At 42.1% G+C, this 18,147-nt stretch overlaps 1 protein-coding gene across 2 annotated transcripts in view; it reads left to right on the top strand.

The window, feature by feature from the left end:
* APBB3 (amyloid beta precursor protein binding family B member 3) overlaps positions 1-17,743 on the top strand; it is a 49,318-nt gene extending 31,575 nt beyond the window's left edge. For both annotated transcript variants that reach the window (XM_044281036.1, XM_044281035.1), the window contains 4 exons: positions 1,191-1,274; positions 4,162-4,277; positions 12,241-12,423; positions 14,437-17,743. In XM_044281036.1, coding sequence (XP_044136971.1) covers positions 1,191-1,274; positions 4,162-4,277; positions 12,241-12,423; positions 14,437-14,664 — 611 coding nt within the window. In that variant the 3' untranslated portion in view covers positions 14,665-17,743. The remainder of the gene's footprint in view (positions 1-1,190; positions 1,275-4,161; positions 4,278-12,240; positions 12,424-14,436) is intronic.
* The last annotated feature ends 404 nt before the right edge of the window (positions 17,744-18,147 follow it).

Raw genomic sequence — 18,147 nt, 5'->3', positions numbered from 1 at the left:
CTGTAATTTCTGCAAAAGGAGGATCTACTAAATATTGATTTCATTTCTTTTTTGTGGTGCCCAAATTTATGCACCTGCCTAATTTAGTTTAAACAATTATAGCACACTTTCTGTAAATCCAATAAACTTCATTTCACTTCTCAAATATCACTGTGTGTGTCTCCTATATGATATATTTAACTGACATTTTTTATCGTAACAACCAACGTTTTATACAGGAAAATCATGACGATTAACAAGGTTGCCCAAACTTTCCCATCCCACTGTATATGAGCTAACTAACTAACTAATGTTTTGCAGTCTCTCAGAACTGCAAACAAAAAACTACAGAAAATGGCTACTGGGGAGATTCTTATATAGTAAGGGGTAGTCAACTTTACTATTGGTTGCTAGGGATGTTGCTAAGCTCTGACAAAGACATTGCAGCCTTCTCATTGGCCCACAAGCAAGAAGGGAGGTTACTGATGAAAAAAAAAAATCTAGAATATTCGCGATTACAAATATATAGCACTATATTCTACATCTGCACGAATTCTTGAAGTGCCGATATTTGCAATAAATATTCACTATTAGAATATTTGCGATCAACACTACCTATAATAAGTATATTATATACCCAAAATATGCAGCCTCATACCCTTAGACATGGTGGAGTGTTGGATGGCTATGGCGTGGCACCTCCACACATGGGTTTACCCTCTAGCGTAGTCAGGAGGTGACTCAAAGATAAAACTCTGGAGAATATATAGGATAAAATGTAATTTTGGCAGGAGGTGCGATCTCCCCATGATGTGTTCCACTATCCAGGAGATGTTTCACTGGAACTTGAAAATAGCCCAAAATGAATCAGGGAGCATTGGTTTAGCTGCACATTTTGTAACACAATGTTGGCACATTTTACTGTATTGGAAGCCAAAAATAAAAAAAATGGGATAGGCTGCTTTAAAAATGCATAGTGGGTACTACATTTAGTAATTAATAATTTAATAATTGTACTATATACTGTATTTTACACTTTTACTGGACAAAATAAAGTATCTATGAAGCATATCTACATCACAAATGTGAAATAACAAATCAATTGTTGAATGACTATAGCAGTGTAATGCGCCATTGTAGTCGTGCTCTGTTTTTTATTCTGTATTGCGGTTCATGTAATGGATAACAATTTCCAAGCTCTGTTGTTCTAGTTGATATTCTGGATACTGTGCGAGAGTCCATTCAGAAATATGATGTGCTTTACCTTGGCAGCTTGCCCGTCTCAAAGCCAATGGGTGAGTTATTCTACAGATTGTGCTGACACAGCTACTGCAGGGCGTTCTATACCCCAGGAACCAACAAATGTACTAGAGACAGCTATATCTCTTTCACATTTCTTCTTACCCACCACTGTGTTTAGCAAGGACCTGGTAGGGGCTAGATTATTAAATATTCTAGATTATTGGACAGCTATAGCAAAATCTAGGAAACCAATGGCAGGAGCTCATGCACAGGGCTCTGCCAGAGCAATGCTTCTAGGGGAGAAAGCCAGCGTGGATTTAGGGGGGGAATTTATCACAGACCGGCATTTCACGCCAGTCTATGATATCCCCAGCGCTGCAGGGGGATGCGCCTAATTTATGACTAGATGATGGCCTCAGCATAAATTAGGTGCTTCCCGAGTTCAGTCTTCTTTTACGCCAGAAAATGGCATTGAAAAATTGCTAACATGGGGTTTGTAACTTTTTTATGCCAGGAAACTTGCATGAGGGGAATGATAAATATCCCCCATAGAGTCCAACTGAACACTCCACATTTGTTTTCTGCCTGAAATATGGTCATACACAAGAGCAGGGCTCAAGCACAAGGCTGTAGTTTTCTTCAGTTTGCTATCCATTTTCTGTAATCCCTGACAGCACTTTTCAATTCACCTTTACCACAAGACGAACCGCAAACGAATTTCAAAATATGAGATTCACTCATCTCTAATTTCTACAGATGGGAGTGAGAAGAATAGGGTTACTTGCTTTCTGCTAGTCTGTACCTGCTGATCCTGTCTCAAACAGTAAATGTTTGGAGATGCCTGCTTGGCCAATAACTGGTCGCAGCAGTGATCTGCCTGTGCCAGTGCTTAGCTAAGCAAGCATCTCCTGGAATTTATTGCATGTCAAGAGCAGACAATTAAGTAAAAACCAGCAGGGAACCTGTAAGCGCTGGCTCAGAAGTGGTGGGGGATCGTTCAGGGTGAGTATCCCTTCCTTTATGGTGGTCAGCCCCACCAGGGGAAGCCCTCTATACAGTTATTCCCATCTCAGACTTTTATGGCCAAGAAGAGAATGACCTTAGTAAGTGCCGGCTGGGGGTGGCTGAAGTTACGGAAACATCTGAGCTGGTTTTGCTTTGCTGCTTCCATAACTCTGTTACGAGTGAATGGGAGCTAAGTAAACAGCATAGCACACTAAGCACCTATATGTTATTTCCAATAACTCAGTGGAGCTCACCATGCTACACAACCTGCCTAGCTCCAATAAACTGACCCTGCTCGTCCATTTCCATAACTCTGCCTACCCCTGGCCAGTAATTACTCAGGTTATTCTCATCATATCCATGAAAGGCTGAGATGGAAATAACCCTTTGACATCTGCTACTACAACCTGGCATATTTTCCTAATTTGCTGCTTTGGTCTTGTCAAACTGTACATTATTTTACAATATACAGTACATATTTTGGGCTTGCCAATAGGGTTGCCAATGTATCTATAAAATGCTCATATAGGGTTAAGCCAGTGGGTTCCCTCAGCATCCACTGAAACAGCAAAATCAGTGGTGCTGGACATCTTTTCTGACATCTTGCAGATTCGAATTGCATTACAGTATAGTAATAAAGTATGCTACTATATAAAAATAATGAAGAAGGGCCACTGCTTAAACCTTCTGTCGACGGTTTACCTAGTGTAAGAAGGCGCAAGAGTCCGTCGTTGATGGAAGGTATGTGTCACTGAGGTTCCTGGCCTCGGTGAAGTAAGAGCCGGTATTTTCAGGTGTCAACAGCAGCTAATGCTGATTGACACTTTGCTATTTTAGTATGGCTGTATAGCTGATCCGGGATGGCTCTTACTGGGAGTAGTCAAAGTGATGGGTGGGTGACTACTCCCCACGTTCTAGGCCGGGTCTTGACTGGCCTATAAAAAACCCAGCCAGCAGTGTCAGCTGTGAGTGATTACCTCTCTCTGACAGAGGAACTCTGGCAATCGCTGGTGTGGGAACTGAGCCCTGTGCTGGGCTGAAAAGCTGAGACCTGTGTATTGGGAGAGCAGGCCATCTAAAGCCTGCATCTTGACTGCTGAAGGCAGAACCGCTGACAAGGTGCCTTTTTTTGTTATGCATGAACTTTCTACTTGGTGTGAACAAACACCAACCTTGCAAGGAGTGTTTTTTGTTTGACCTTATGTGTGAATAAACACGGACATTTGAATTACGAACTTGTACTTTGCCTCTGTACTGCACCCGCTTATCCCAATTACCAGAGCGAATCCCCACACTAGGTAATATTTCCCAAAGTATGCCTCCAGGCATACCATGACATACTTTGCCCGTAGGCTCCCAAAAAAACAACACTACAACGTAGCATCCAGTTGGCATCTGTCAGGTGAATGGAACGCTATGGAGTATATATATTTTTTTTGGTGTTTTTATACAGACCGTTTATACCCACCCAACATGTAACATATCGCTAAACCTTCTCATTTTTCTGGTAATGCATTTCAATACTAAAACCCTTGCATTTATTTTTCCATAATGGCTCCTCATTTCATTAGCTGGAACCCGGCTAGAGCGGCTGGGGTAGTAGTCTTTCTCTAGTTATGAGAGTTAATTCTAAAATGTCCTCTATATATGTTTGATGTGTATGCTAGGAGCTTTCCCAGTGTACACAGCAAACGTAGTGCTCTAACATGATGTAAAAGAGCCTTATTTATTGTACTTCTATAGCGCCGACATATTCCTCTTCGCTTTATAGACATTTTTACAGCCTCACGCTGTCCCCAACTGGGAACACAATCTAAGTTCCAGAGCCACTGTGCTGACCCTTACAATATACAATTCTGATGAATAATTTAGATATTATATAATATGTAGGCATATAGTACAACTCAAGTGTTTCTTTTCCTCTTATTCCTTCAGGGATGGAAGTGTTAAATGATACAATCGAGAACATGATCAGTACTACCCTCAGGGAAGAGTGGACGGAAGCTGTCATTGATGTGACAGACACGGTGCTGACTGTAAACCACAGAGAGGTAAATCACTCCCATTCTTGTCCGAATTCCAAATACCCAATGCAGGACCAGTATAAATATATATCAAAGGGCAGGTTCTCATTTGCGTTATGGAATTCCGTTATAGGTCTGTTTTGCTCTGTACTAATAGATGTCTGTGGGGACAAATAACGTCTCTGTTTGGTTTCGTTATAGATGACAGAAAAAATATTCCTGTTTACAGTTTTCCGTCACGTAGAACGGAAAAAACTGAACCATTATTTGTCCCCACAGACATGTATTAGGGCGGAGCAAAATGTAATGCCTCTTTAAGGCGTCCGCTATGCATTCCCTCCTAAAATTCCATTATATTACATTATAACTCTGTTATAACAGAACCTGTAACGGAATTCCATACACGAATGTGAACCCGTCCCAATATAATGTGCGCCACATGCTCATGACAACTTTCTAGTAGAACATGGAGCCTTTCCATATATTTTGGCCGCACTAAAAGGGGCAAAGTGTGAACTAGCTTATACCTGAAAAAAAAATTAAGCAAATACGGTATATTTTCCTTCCACTTCAGATTATTATGCTCAAGATTATCTTTTTACCTTGGTAAACTCCCAGGAACCAATCTCGGTTACAGGGGTCTAGTGTTTGTCTAAGTTTTGTATAGAAAGAAAATTGCATCTGTGATTTTTTTATTGTTTAATACATGGCTGCAAAGCCAATCTGCTGTTGTTTTTTGTCAATTACGTTGCTTTTACCTTTATAAGGCTACTTTCACATTAGCGGTTTTTGCGGATCCGTCCCCATTGACATGCATTGTGTGTCAGGACAGATCTGTCTTGTTCTGCACCACACACGGACAGAAAAACACTGCTTGATGGGGACGCAACCAAACCGAACGAGATGCATTTTGGTGCACTCCGTTTCGTTCAGTTCAGTTTTTTCCCCATTGGCAATGAATGGGGACAAAACTGAAGCGTTTTCTTCCGCTATTGAGATCCTATGATGGATCTCAATAGCGGAATTGAAAACGCTAAGGCTACTTTCACACTAGCGTTCATAGGTCCGTTCGTGAGCTCCGTTTGAAGGAGCTCACGAGCGGACCCGAACGCCTCCGTCCAGCCCTGATGCAGTCTGAATGGAGCGGATCCGCTCAGACTGCATCAGTCTGGCGGCGTTCAGCCTCCGCTCCGCTCGCCTCCGCACGGACAGGCGGACAGCTGAACGCTGCTTGCAGCGTTCAGCTGTCCGCCTGGCCGCGCGGAGGCGAGCGGATCCGTTCAGACTTACAATGTAAGTCAATGGGAACGGATCCGCTTGAAGATGTCACCATATGGCTCAATCTTCAAGCGGATCCGTCCCCCATTGACTTTACATTGAAAGTCTGAACGGATCCGCTCAGGCTACTTTCACACTTAGAATTTTTTCTAAGTTATTAATGCAGACGGATCTGTACTGAACGGAGCCTCCGTCTGCATTAATATGATCGGATCCGTTCAGAACGGATCCGATCGAACGCTAGTGTGAAAGTAGCCTGAACTATTAGAATGAGTATCATATATTTATATGTCCACTTGCGTTAATATAATAAAAACCTTGTAGCGTCCTAAACTTTCATGACTGCTGAAAAATATGATTAAAATGATTAAAAACTCTGTAGAAAAGCACAACTCAAGGACTTTGCTTTGGAGGGAATTGACCAGCTGCATAATGCTGCACTGGACAGATCCTTATTTTTTGGGCCGCAGTTCCTGGAATGGGAAGCGTCTTGAGTGGTGCAGTATTAGGTTCATGGAAATGAGTCAGCAGTCTGTACAAGTGTCTAATATAATTGCAAATATACTTATCTTGCTTCCAAAGTCAGCGCCATTAGAAAAATTAGAAGATTGCAGCGGAGGCTTGGTGGTGATGCAGCAAGAGCACTGCTGAATAATAAAATGATTCATGAACATTAGGTCCAGTGTAGGTCATTTACGAATGCAGGCAAATGTACATGCACAATATAAAGTGATTGCTTCCTGCTATCATTATGTGCCTATATTTCTATGTCTGCACAGGTTAGGGCTCCACAATGCCACTCACAAATCACTGTAAAAATTACTGCAATAGTGCCCCATGAATAAAAGCTGCAAGCGGCCTTGCGACCACCATAATAAGTTCACCTATTTTGGAATTTTTGCAATGGTTACAAGTACGGATGAAACATCCGAAGTCGATTCGCATAAGGGTCCATTCACACGTCCGTAAGTGTTTTGCGGATCCGCAAAACACAGACACCTGCAATGTGCGATCCGCAATTTGTGGACCGCACATCACAGACACTATGATAGAAAATGCATTTTCTGATCCACAATTGCAAACAAGAATAGGACATGTTCTATTTTTTTCAGGAACGGAATTGCAGATCCCGAAAAAGCAGATCCTGAAAAAACGGATGTGGATCCCGAAAATGCGGATGCGGATCCCGAAAATGCAGATTTGCATCTGTTCCAGCCCCATTTAAAGTGAATGGGTCCGAATGCGGACCCAAATTATAGACGTGTGAATGGACCCTAAAACTTAGTTCAAATACTGTACGGAGCAGGAGTTCCGTACAGTATCAGAATGTATTGGCTCAGATGAGCCGAAGTTATTACTTCGCGAAGTCCACTTGGAACTGAACCCAAGTTTGTTAAAAGTTTTTTTACAGTAGAAATTAATTTATGAAGTTATTACCCGAAGTCTCGTGAGACTTCACGAAGTAATAACATCGGCTGATCGGAGCCAATACATTCTAATGTCTCATCTGAAGTCGATTAGCTCATCCCTAGATACAAGGTTGCTAGTAATTTTTTCACTTTGTGAAAGTTGAAGTTGTAGCATAGTTATAATAAGGCCATGTTATAATAAGGCCAACGTTCACATTATCTGTTCAGCTCTGTTAGAGGAGCAGGACAACGAAAATAATGGAAGTGCCGGATTCTGTGCCTAACGGAAACCAACAGAGCTGAACAGACCACCACTGACTATAATCCGGCCTGTTCAGTCTCTGTTCGGATGCATGCAGGACTTTTTTATCCACTGTTTTGGCAGAATCTGCGACAAAGGCCCCAAACAAAGCCTTCAGGTGTGGTATACACGTGCAACATTCTTAACCCCTTTGTGTCGTTAACAATTTTACATTTTTACACCCTGCAGTACAATAGTACCTTTTTTACTTTTCTGTTTACCGTATGAGGGCTTATTTTTGCTATACAAGTTGTACTTTATCATTTTACTATTTAAATGACAAAAATACGTGGTCTCAAAAGGCAGGAAATGCTCAACCCCAATGCAGTTGCGCATTTATGCTCGGGGGAGCAGATACTGCGCTTGTGGTCTGTTGCTAAGAGCGATCCCCAGCATACAAATGCATACAGTGGAGGATGCCCGCAGCAGACCACAAGTGTCACAGAGACATCCTACCACAAGTGCCACAGAGACATCCTACACCAGATGGTAAAATGTGTGGATGTGGAATGATATATGGAATAAATAGTTACAAGAAGAGGTGCACTACTGTGGTGGATGCAAACAGTAACATCTGACTAAATCCTCACACTGATGTTAGATGTTAAAAATTTGACTTCAGCCAGTATATCCTTATATTAAGGACATATGCAACGCTACCAAACCACAGGGGAAAACACGTGAGGCTCACAGTGGGCCGATAGGTGCAGTAGTTCATGTACTCACGGTTAGCAGATGCCTCCCTGGGCTGGCGTACAGTGGATGGGAAGACAACACAAAATCCTCTGGGGCACTCTCTGTTACAGGGAACACCAGCCAGATTGAAGTTGAGGTGCCCTTGATAGTAATGGGTGTAAGGTGCATTTGCGGCTGGGCCCCTGGTTTGTGATGCCAGCACCGTAAGGTGTAAATGTTGAAAGTAGTAGTAAGAATGAGGAGTCTGTTGTTGTAAACATTTACTGAAAATCAATAGTCTCTGGACAGTTGGTACAGTTCATCAATGGAAAGCCTTTTTTGTATTGCACAAATAATAATAAGTTCACTTGTAATCCTAGTATCAGGTAGTGGCAGTTGTCAATGGAGGGATTCTTCTAATGCTGGATCCTGGTGGTAATCCTAAGTATACTCTTTACAGCACTCTGGCACTAAAGATGCTATTAACTACTTATTTAGGAGTTATCCTTTAAGGGTGTTCCCCTCACGGCAGGCAAACACATCTGCTTCATTCTTTGGTAGATAACTCTTCTAGAAAGGTTTTTGGTTTTCACTACAACCCGGAAGGTTTAGTTAGTGATAAAGACAATTCTGCGCATTAACTGTCCATTTGTGTTCAGCTACTCGGAAAGCTACTCCTGGTCACTTGTGCTATATAATGTATATAATGAGGTCGATAAGCTATAGCTGTTATCCTCACTAGTCTGCATCTTGGTATATAGACTTACTGTCTGGTGCTTTGTTTCTGTAGTTATCTTTTCCAGGCTCAGGGCTCAGAGGAAGGGAAAACAGCTACATGATGAATTTAGCCAGTTTTTCTCCTCCATGAACTTAATTCTCCTCCTCTTACCAACTACTAACTAACATTCTCCTCTACTCTGCTCTAAGCTAGACACACCCCACTATATATATATATATATATATATATATATTGTAGTACCAGCACCACCTAGGTGCGAATGGATGTAAATGAAATTGCCAGCCAGAGAATACCATAAAATGCAAATACATACATGTATATACATTAAGATGTTTGACGTGTCTCATTTACACACATATGTGGGACACTGCATACCCTCCTGCTCAAAGGTAAGTCGCCCTCGACGTTTGCAGTGATTGAAGCTGTGGATTTCTATGCCGTCACCTGAAATACACAAAGTACCTGCCACAAAATACAAATACGGATATAAATATTGCAATGTACTATCATGACACTTCGATAACCTCCTAAAATAAAGGGTTATGCCCAACAATACATTCTAGGCAATGTATCACATACACATTTTGCATATTTCACATTAGATAGCAAAAAGGGATAATGGGTGTTGTTTTTCTTTACTTGACAGGGACAAAATGGGCTGTGATCTCACATTTGGGGCAATACAGTCCATGACATAGTCCTGAGACAAAGTCCATCCCTGATTTGGGGTATAAATAATTTGTAATGCATTGGACATTGTTAAAGTGCAAAGTTTTTTATTTAAGAGTCTGTGCGTTGCATAGGATAGGGCACAGAAAAATGTCTTTCTGGGTACATTTCTTGAACGTTGTAGCAAACTTTTTAGTTTAAAGTCCCAGATAACCTCAGAAGGGGTAAAAAGGGAATAAAATGGCGCAAACTTGGAGCAACTAGGAAATTGCAGAATGATGGAGTCCTTGATAGAGTGTTTAGAAGGGCAAAGGGCTCCATAGTGGTTTGGAGAAACTGCCACCACAACTGCAAACATTAGATTCCCTTTGACAACAATGTCTCTCGCTCCATTTTTAATAATGGCCAACAGGCCTATTTAATCATAGGGGTCTGGAGAGCTGTGTACATCTGTGGGTAATGGGCTCCCAGATTCCGAAGAGTCAGGGGATGACCTATCCCCAACACCTTCAGTCAGGCGTTTGGTGGGTGCAATGGGGAGGTGTAAATGCTACCTCACCTCGTCAAAGATGGAAGGATTTTCCTCTGATTTCTGTAGTCTGGGCTCCGGCCCAACCACGGGTTTCCTAACAGGCAAAAATGCTTTCTCTGCAGCAGCTGGTGTGACTGTAACTGTGGGTCGTTAGTTGCCAACAGGAACAACTTTAGTGTATGGGTGTGTAAAAGGCCTCAGTACACAGGGTTGAACAGGAATCTCCTGGCAGTGTTGCAAGGTAAGTTGTTGCATGAGCTGTGTGCAATCTTCTCTTGTAGATGCAGATTCCAGCTTGACCCTTGGACGCTCCCGTTTAGGCTTAGGAGGTGTAACTGGATCTCTGGTGACTATGGCAGGTTGCCACAAAATATTGGTGCCAGCAAAACCAGTAGCATATTGGTCCTGGCTTGGTAGTAGAAGGGGACGTATTTAGCGTCAGGCCGCTTGGGGGCAACAAAGGATTCTAAACCTTCTTCTTCCGACTCAGAGTCCTCCGCAGATTCCCAAGACTCTGCTGGTGGCTTTGGCCGTTTTATGGCAGTCGCATACGGACCGCAGGTGCCCTCTGCTGGGGTGAACTCGACAATTTCATTTGCATAAAGACTGTGCAGATTGCTAGGCAAGTATTTGCCTTTAACTGAACTGCGATTTACGTAGTAATCTCTATCGGTCTCTATATCATGAGTAAAGCCGAAACCACGTATCTTGCAAAATTAAAGAACCCGGCCCAGCCTTCTTACTGGCACGGGGAAATTGTCCACTGGCTCCTCCAGTAGTTTACGAGTGATGCCCTCGTTGTACTTTCTACAGGCGTGAGTCCGTGGTAGACGCCGTTTTTTATTTCAGTCGACAGCTTAGTCCACAACTCGGCATGGGAAGTCGCTAGCCACTTCACTGTAGCTTTGTCCAGGCCGGACCTTTCGGCTTGGTTGCTAGTAGCAGGCGCCGTTGCAGGCGACTGACATGTGCAATAGGTGGGCGGCCTAGGTGGAAGATCCACTCTGCGTTCCCTCCAGTAGCACTCCCACACCTCCTGGATGCAGGCCTAAAGCTCCTTTTTATCATGGGACGCAGTGGAGACCGGCCTGACAACTACGAGGGGTGCATTCCTTCTGCTCTCCGTAGCGCTGCCTCAGGCATGAGGTTCACGCTCTCTTCTGGTGCTGTATCCGGGCTCCACTCTGCCATGCTGTCTTTCTCTCTCCGTTCAGCGTCTCTAGGCGTGTTCAGCGTGCACACGTACGTCACAATCCTCTGGTGAGCGACCCTCCCACTGGGTTGTCTTTGCATAGGGGTGGCGCCGGCATCGTTGGCACAATATAACAAAGGTGGGAGGCACATTTTTAATTACTTTGCATAAGGGATGGCACAGTAGATTTTCCCGTTCTTGAGGGGGTGTACTTAAACTTTTCCTGCTGCTAGCAGGGCATTTACACAAAGATGGTGCAGTAAATTAATAAAGAAGGCCTCCGGCAGCCATTTTAGGTTCAGTGCAAAAGTTCATTCACTGACAACAAACAGTGGTGGCTTATTCTCATAAGGCAATGGCACAAAGGATTATGAATCCTGTTCTTTATATAGTTAACATAAGGTGCAAAGGATTTTATATCCAATTCATGCAACGCTACCAAACCACAGGGGAAAACACTGGGTGCAATAGTTCATGTACTCACGGTTAGCAGATGCCTCCCTGGGCTGGTGTACAGTGGATGGGAAGACAGCACGAAATCCTCTGGGGCACTCTCTGTTACAGGGGACACCAGCCATATAGAAGTTGAGGTGCCCTTGATGGTAATGGGTGTAAGGTGCTTTTGCAGCTGGGCCCCTGGTTTGTGATGCCAGCACCGTAAGGTGCAAATGTTGAGAGTAGTAGTAAGAATGAGGAGTCGGTTGTTGTAAACCAGTTGAATATTTACTGAAAATTAATAGTCTTCAGTTGGTACAGTTCATCAATGGAAAGCCTTTTTTGTATTGGCACAAATAATAATAATAAGTTCCCTGGTAATCCTACTATCAGGTAGTGACAGTTGTCAATAGAGGGATTCTTCTAACGCTGATACTTTACAGGCGAGGATCCTGGTGGTAATCCTAAATTCAGCACTCTGGCACTAAAGATGCTATTCACTGTCCATGATCTGAGTTGTCTCTGTTCATGGACACTGCCAGCAGGTGTCTGCTGTATAACATAGCAGCCACTCACCGGCTATAACACATGCTCAGCTCCTGAGTAGCATTTTTCTTAGGATTCCTTTTTAACATGGCAGCTTCATTTCATCCACTATGGAATTCATATCTTTCCATCTCTTCTGTGCGATGATTTATAAACTTCTTCTGTGTTACATTCTTACACACAAAATAATTATTTTTTATCCTCTGTTTTATAGGCTGCAGAAGAGGAACTTCTCTGGCAGTGTCAAGTTCGCTATGTTACATTTATGGGGATTGGAAAAGACCCGCACACATTTGCGTTAATTGTGGATACAGGCAAACAGTCCTTCCAGTGCACAGTGTTTTGGTGTGAACCAGATGCTGGACATGTATCTGAGGCTGTGCAGGCTGCATGTATGGTGAGTGTTGTATCTGTTTCTAAAGCAATGTGGCATCCATGAGTTTGTCACTACTAATCACCTTGAAAAGTGTGACTTAAAGGGAACCTGTCACCGGGATTTTGGGTATAGAGCTGAGGACATGGGTTGCTAGATGGCCGCTAGCACATCCGCAATCCCCAGTCCTCATAGCTCTGTGTGCTTTTATTGTGTAAAAAAAAGCTGATTGATACATATGCAAATTAACCTGAGATGAGTCAGAGCTTGAAAATATGACTCTTCTCTGGTCACACAAGTAAGATATGACTCCTTTATGTTAATTTGCATATGTATCAAATCGTTTTTTTACACAATAAAAGCACACAGAGCTATGGGGACTGGGTATTGCGGATGTGCTAGCGGCCATCTAGCAACCCATGTCCTCAGCTCTATACCCAAAATCCTGGTGACAGGTTCCCTTTAATACAAAGCAAGGACAGCTACATATCTATGCCCCATGCTAAATCTTATAGAAGGTAACGGTTTCCTAGCTTATTCTCGTCACATAATTTGATATTATGTTACTAGATGGCGGAACGTCTTTAAAGACATTTCGGGGTGTTAAATTTGGATAGGTCATCAATATCTTATTTGTGGGTGTCTGCCTCCAGACATACCTGTCGATAACCTGTTGGAGGGAGCTGAGGCAATCAGGCAAGCATTTCAACCTCTTTCTCTGCCTTTTGCTATGGCAGTGGGTGTGGAAACACTGTGTCAACCACAGATTTGACTTTGGGCTATTCCTAATGGAGTTATTCTGGCAGCCCCCTGGTATTCAACCTTTAACGCTTATACAGGCATCTGGACTTCGCTGCAGGGGAACCAATGGGCCGCTGCCTCCTGGAGTAGTCTCTGTATGATTGAAAGCTGACCCATGGAGATCAGTGACACCAGTGCAGAGCACTGAGGGATCAGGAATAACAGTATTCAGGAACAGGCCGAAGAGCAGGGAATAAGAGTACAAGCAATCCGATAAACAGATCGAGGTCAGAGCAGTCAGTAAAGGGTCAATACAGAGGTTAGGCAGTGAAAGGACAATATCCAGTAAATGGGCAGAAGTTGGTACAGAGGCAGACAAAAAGATACAGTACACCTTTGCAGGGAACTAGCAAGCTAGCCTACTGGTCAGGCACCTTTGAGGAAGGTGCCTTATGTACCCAAAGATGACCAGCCATTGGCTGGTGTGAATTAGGGTGCATGTCCTAGCCTTTAAGAGCCAGAGGGGGGCATGCACACAGGCCCTACAAGAAAAGTGGGGAGGCTCTGCCAGGAAGCAGGCTGTAGCCTGCAAGAAAGAACAGGCAGGTGATGAAGCAGAGGAAGGCTGGTGGGTCTGGGCCACTGGATCAGAAGAAGAAGGGTAAGTGGAGCCAATACAATACCTGTGATGTCACATCCATAGATAACATGGCCTTTGTGCAGCTCAGTCCCATTCCATTTAATAGGACTGGATTGCAATACTAATCTGAGCACTGTGGTCTTTTCAACCTGCCAGGATAATGACTTATCCTGAGGATCCTGCTCAAGGATATTTATCCTGCTAAAGCTACATTGTTGATACAGGTCATATTAGTAATGGCAGCCATGCTCAATGGGTGAGAAATCTAATATGTAATTTATTAATTTTTTTGTGCCACTACCTTTTCTGATCAGCCACTGCAACTACATGTGAAGTTGGGTCTCAGAGCTGAAATCTCCCAGTATTCTCTGTTGGGGTCATCCTTGCGTTATGTTTTCTCAGTTATTCATTTTTACAACTGGCGTTACTGTTGTACAGTAATTTGAAAAATTAACTGTCCTCCTGCAATGTAGGAAAGTGTCAACAAAATTGCTGACTGTTTCCAATAGTAGGATGCAACTTTTATGTGGTCTATAACACATAGTAAGTGCATGATGCTAAAAGTAATGTGATTTATTTGCCTAATGCTGTATCCAGTGTTGTGGAGCGAAATCTAGGTGGGTCATGTTTCCTAATCATGCGTTTGTGTTAAATAGGTTCAGTATCAAAAATGTGTGGTAGCCTCATCATCAAGGATTAAGTCAAGAGGTGGACCTGGAAAATCTTTCTTGAGAATTAAGAGGACTGCATCTGTTGACTCCCCAATCTCTACATTCAATTCGGCAGGTCACACTCTTCAGAAGAACGGGGGAACAAGTAAAAGAAGAGGAGTCATGGCTTTCTTTGAAGCATTTAAGCAGAGGCATGTCAGGCATACTCCTTAGAGTAGGTAGTGATGTAGGAAAGGTCACCTCTTTTAGCTACTTGCCTGTTTTCTAGATATTTTAGAATGTTGTTTTCTGTCAGATTTAATACATATGTTTATTATATCTACTTGACTACAGGCAAATTCAGGTGCTGTAATTCTATATGCTATGTTACTAATGTTATAGTACACAAGAAATGATCAATGAGCATAGACTGCAGACTGTGGGTCTTAGGTAGAGTAACCAAGGGCAAAAAGTGAAAATAAATTTTTGAGCAATATAAAAAATAAAGTACCAAGCATCCTTCAATGAAGCAATAAGATCCTTGAGGTTCTCTCAAAATGTGTTCTCCTTAACGTTGACACCCAAATAGCTTTACTATGATCCCATTGATTATTGGTTTAACTATATAATACATCTCTGTAGCAGGTGGAGTTGTCTGACCTCTCCCAAAATTCTGACCACCATAAAAAAATATATAAAACACTCTATATCAGTGTCCAGACTCTTGTCCCCTCTGTTTCTGGTATCTGGTGTACCAGGAGTGATGACATCTCATCCTTGGTCTCATGACTACTGCAACCAACCGCTGGCTTCAGCTGTGACATGTTTCCAAGTGGCAATAAAAATGTTAGACCTAGAAAAAACATGGGATTAACAAGTGAACATTAATTTAAAAGTGCAAGGATATATTGGACACATTCATGTTAGACAGTCTTAGGGTATGGCCACATGTTCAGGTTGTTTATGCAGTTTTTCAAGCCAAAACCAGGATTGGACTAAATAATGAGAGAAGTAGTATCTGTCTATAATGCTTTCTCTTCTTTTATGATCCACTCTTGATTTTGGCTTCAAAACTGCATTAAAAAAAACTGAATGTGTAGTAGCACCCTAGGGGTACTAATTGACGGGCTACTTCTCCATACTGCGCTTTGCAAAAAAAGGTCTTTATCATGTAGAGTATAGGCTAATGTGTTCTGAGACCGTCAGCCACGCACCTATACTGGTGAGTGCTATGCTTTCTTTTGTTCTGTTAAGTGGGTTCCACCCCCCTCATCAAGCAACTCTCTTTTGCCCTTGAGTGCAACCAATTTTCCACTAATTTTGATACTTGAGACCAGCCTAAAAAACACCCAAAAGTCATTGAAATTTAGGTACTGGTTTCAAACTGGTTTAGGGTGGATTCAAACATAGGTTTAATGGTAGTTGTGTTTTTTTGCACCTGTGGTTTTTGGTGTGTTTTTGAAGTAAAAACACCAGCTTCAAATGTTCGCTGAAAGCTTATGAAAAAATGCAGGACACAAGCATTTTTTGTTGTTACTGACATTTTTGCTAATTAGATGGTGTTTTATGTGTCACTGCCTTTTAAAAGAAGACTCAGTATGTTCAAACTTTTGGTGTTTTTTTTTCTGGCATTTGGACATCTACTTTATTAGGGGAAAAAGCATGGCTCACTCAAGCGCTTGACATGGTGTTATTACAGGGGTCTAAGGCTACACAACAGTGAAAAAATGGACATGTGATGAATGTTTTTTTAACAGTCATCACACGTTTAAGACCAATGGTAGTCTATGGCGTTATTCACACAGCAGTTTTTTTGATGTTCAGTTAAAAAACAGGCATAAAAAAAAGAACATATTTTATCTTTTTTCGCTAACCGACTGCCCCCATACAATTATATGGGTCGGTTTTTAACTTCTGTTTCTCAGAAGGGCATCAGTGAAAAAAGATGTCCCTTAAAAATGGACAGTTTATGCGTTTTTTACTGACTTTTTTTTCACTGTCGTGTGCATGTACCCAAAGTGGAAAGCAGATAATCACTGGACGATCATAACTTGTAGACAATAAATTAACATTGATAAAAAGAGAACAGGATAGTAGTTTAGAAGAGGAAGAAGGATTGCATGCATGCGACCGTATGTTCGGTCTGCATCTGGTAGGACTTGGGATAGGACTTTTCTAGAGGTGTTTGGGAAAAAAATCATGACATGGACACGTCCGGTATCCGCAATTTGTGGACCACAAAATGGATATGGATGTGTACATGGGCCCTTAGAGAAAGGAGATTTGAGGGAAGAATCAGGAAGGAAGGAAGGAAGAAACTGATGAAAATAGAAAAAATATTAGTTCTAAAGAGCGGTACCAGATGGGAATAGTGCCTCTACACAGTGATAGTGCCCGCAACACAGTAGTAGTGCCCAGTTAGTGCCACTTCACAGTAATAATGTTCCCTTACTGCTCCTATGCCCTCACCCTACTTAGTAAAAGTGTCCATTAGTGCCTCTAAAAAATAAAAATTCCCCTTTATTGCCCTACATACAGTAATAGAGCCCCTTGAAAAGGTCCAAAACAGTTAACGTTCTTTCTATAGTACCCTTTTATAGTAAGCACCAACACAGTAAAGGTACCCCTTAAGTCCTTCCACATAGTAATAATGCCTCCTAGTCAGGTTCATGTGGTGTTTTTCTCGATCACCTGCAGTACACAATTGGTACCATGATAGTTCTGCCTGTGAGTTTTACATAGAGAGACAAGTTTTAGATCGATGATATCTAGTGAAGGAACTAGTTACCATAAAGTGCCTCAATTCTAGTAGTAAAAAGATGGATGTTATCTGATAAATATGTAATGAGTGCAAAATGGCAGCCTCCAGTTGAAAGTCCAAACATGGCTGTGCCAGGGGATGGTGGCCTCTAAACATCTCCTGAGCTGCAAGTTGACCCCACCTGGTGTAAAAAACAAAACAAATGTAAGGTAATGTTGAAATAATGGAATTATGTAGTGAAGTATACTATAATTGCTCATCCTGATCAATGTTTAAAGAGGTTGTCCAGGATTAGAAAAGCAAGTCTGCTCTCCTTCAAAAAAAAAGTGCCACATCTGCCCAAAGCCTGTGTGTGGTACTGCTCTTAGTTTTATGGAAGCGAACTGTGGACTGGTGCGGTGCCGTATTTGGATTTTGCAGACGTTTTCTAATCCTGGGAACCTCCTGAAGGTTACAGAACTGCACTGTAAAATATGCTTTACCTGTAAATACATGCACCACTAGTTTCTTGGTGGACTGGTTCTTAATAAATTTTGAGGCATTAAAAAAGTGTTAATGTTAACTATTTTATTTCACACTTCAAAGTGGTACTTAATAATTAAAGGGATTGTCTGGTAGGGGGGAAAAAAATGGGAAAATGGATTGAGGTGGGTTAAAAACATAAAGGAAGCGATACTCACCTCAGAGCTCCAATTACAACTCTTAACAGGTCCCCACTGGTCTTTACTTGTTTGCATCTTGACACATGAAATGGCAGAAGATCCCCGCTTAGCCAAATACTGGCCTCAGCAGTGACTCTACCTCTATATTTTAGGACGTGACAGTGCAAAAGATTTTTAGTTTTTTATTTATTTTTAAAATGGGGATAGGGGTGATTTGATTTTTTATACAAAAAGGGGACTTGAACATGTTATCTCTTGTCCCATAGATTGCAATGTATTACCACTGCGCTGTAT

This window comes from Bufo gargarizans, chromosome 2 (assembly GCF_014858855.1).
Source record: "Bufo gargarizans isolate SCDJY-AF-19 chromosome 2, ASM1485885v1, whole genome shotgun sequence".
In the NCBI taxonomy this organism is placed as follows: Eukaryota; Metazoa; Chordata; class Amphibia; order Anura; family Bufonidae; genus Bufo; species Bufo gargarizans.
Note: the sequence above shows the minus strand (reverse complement) of the source record. Positions and strands in the feature narration are given on the sequence as shown.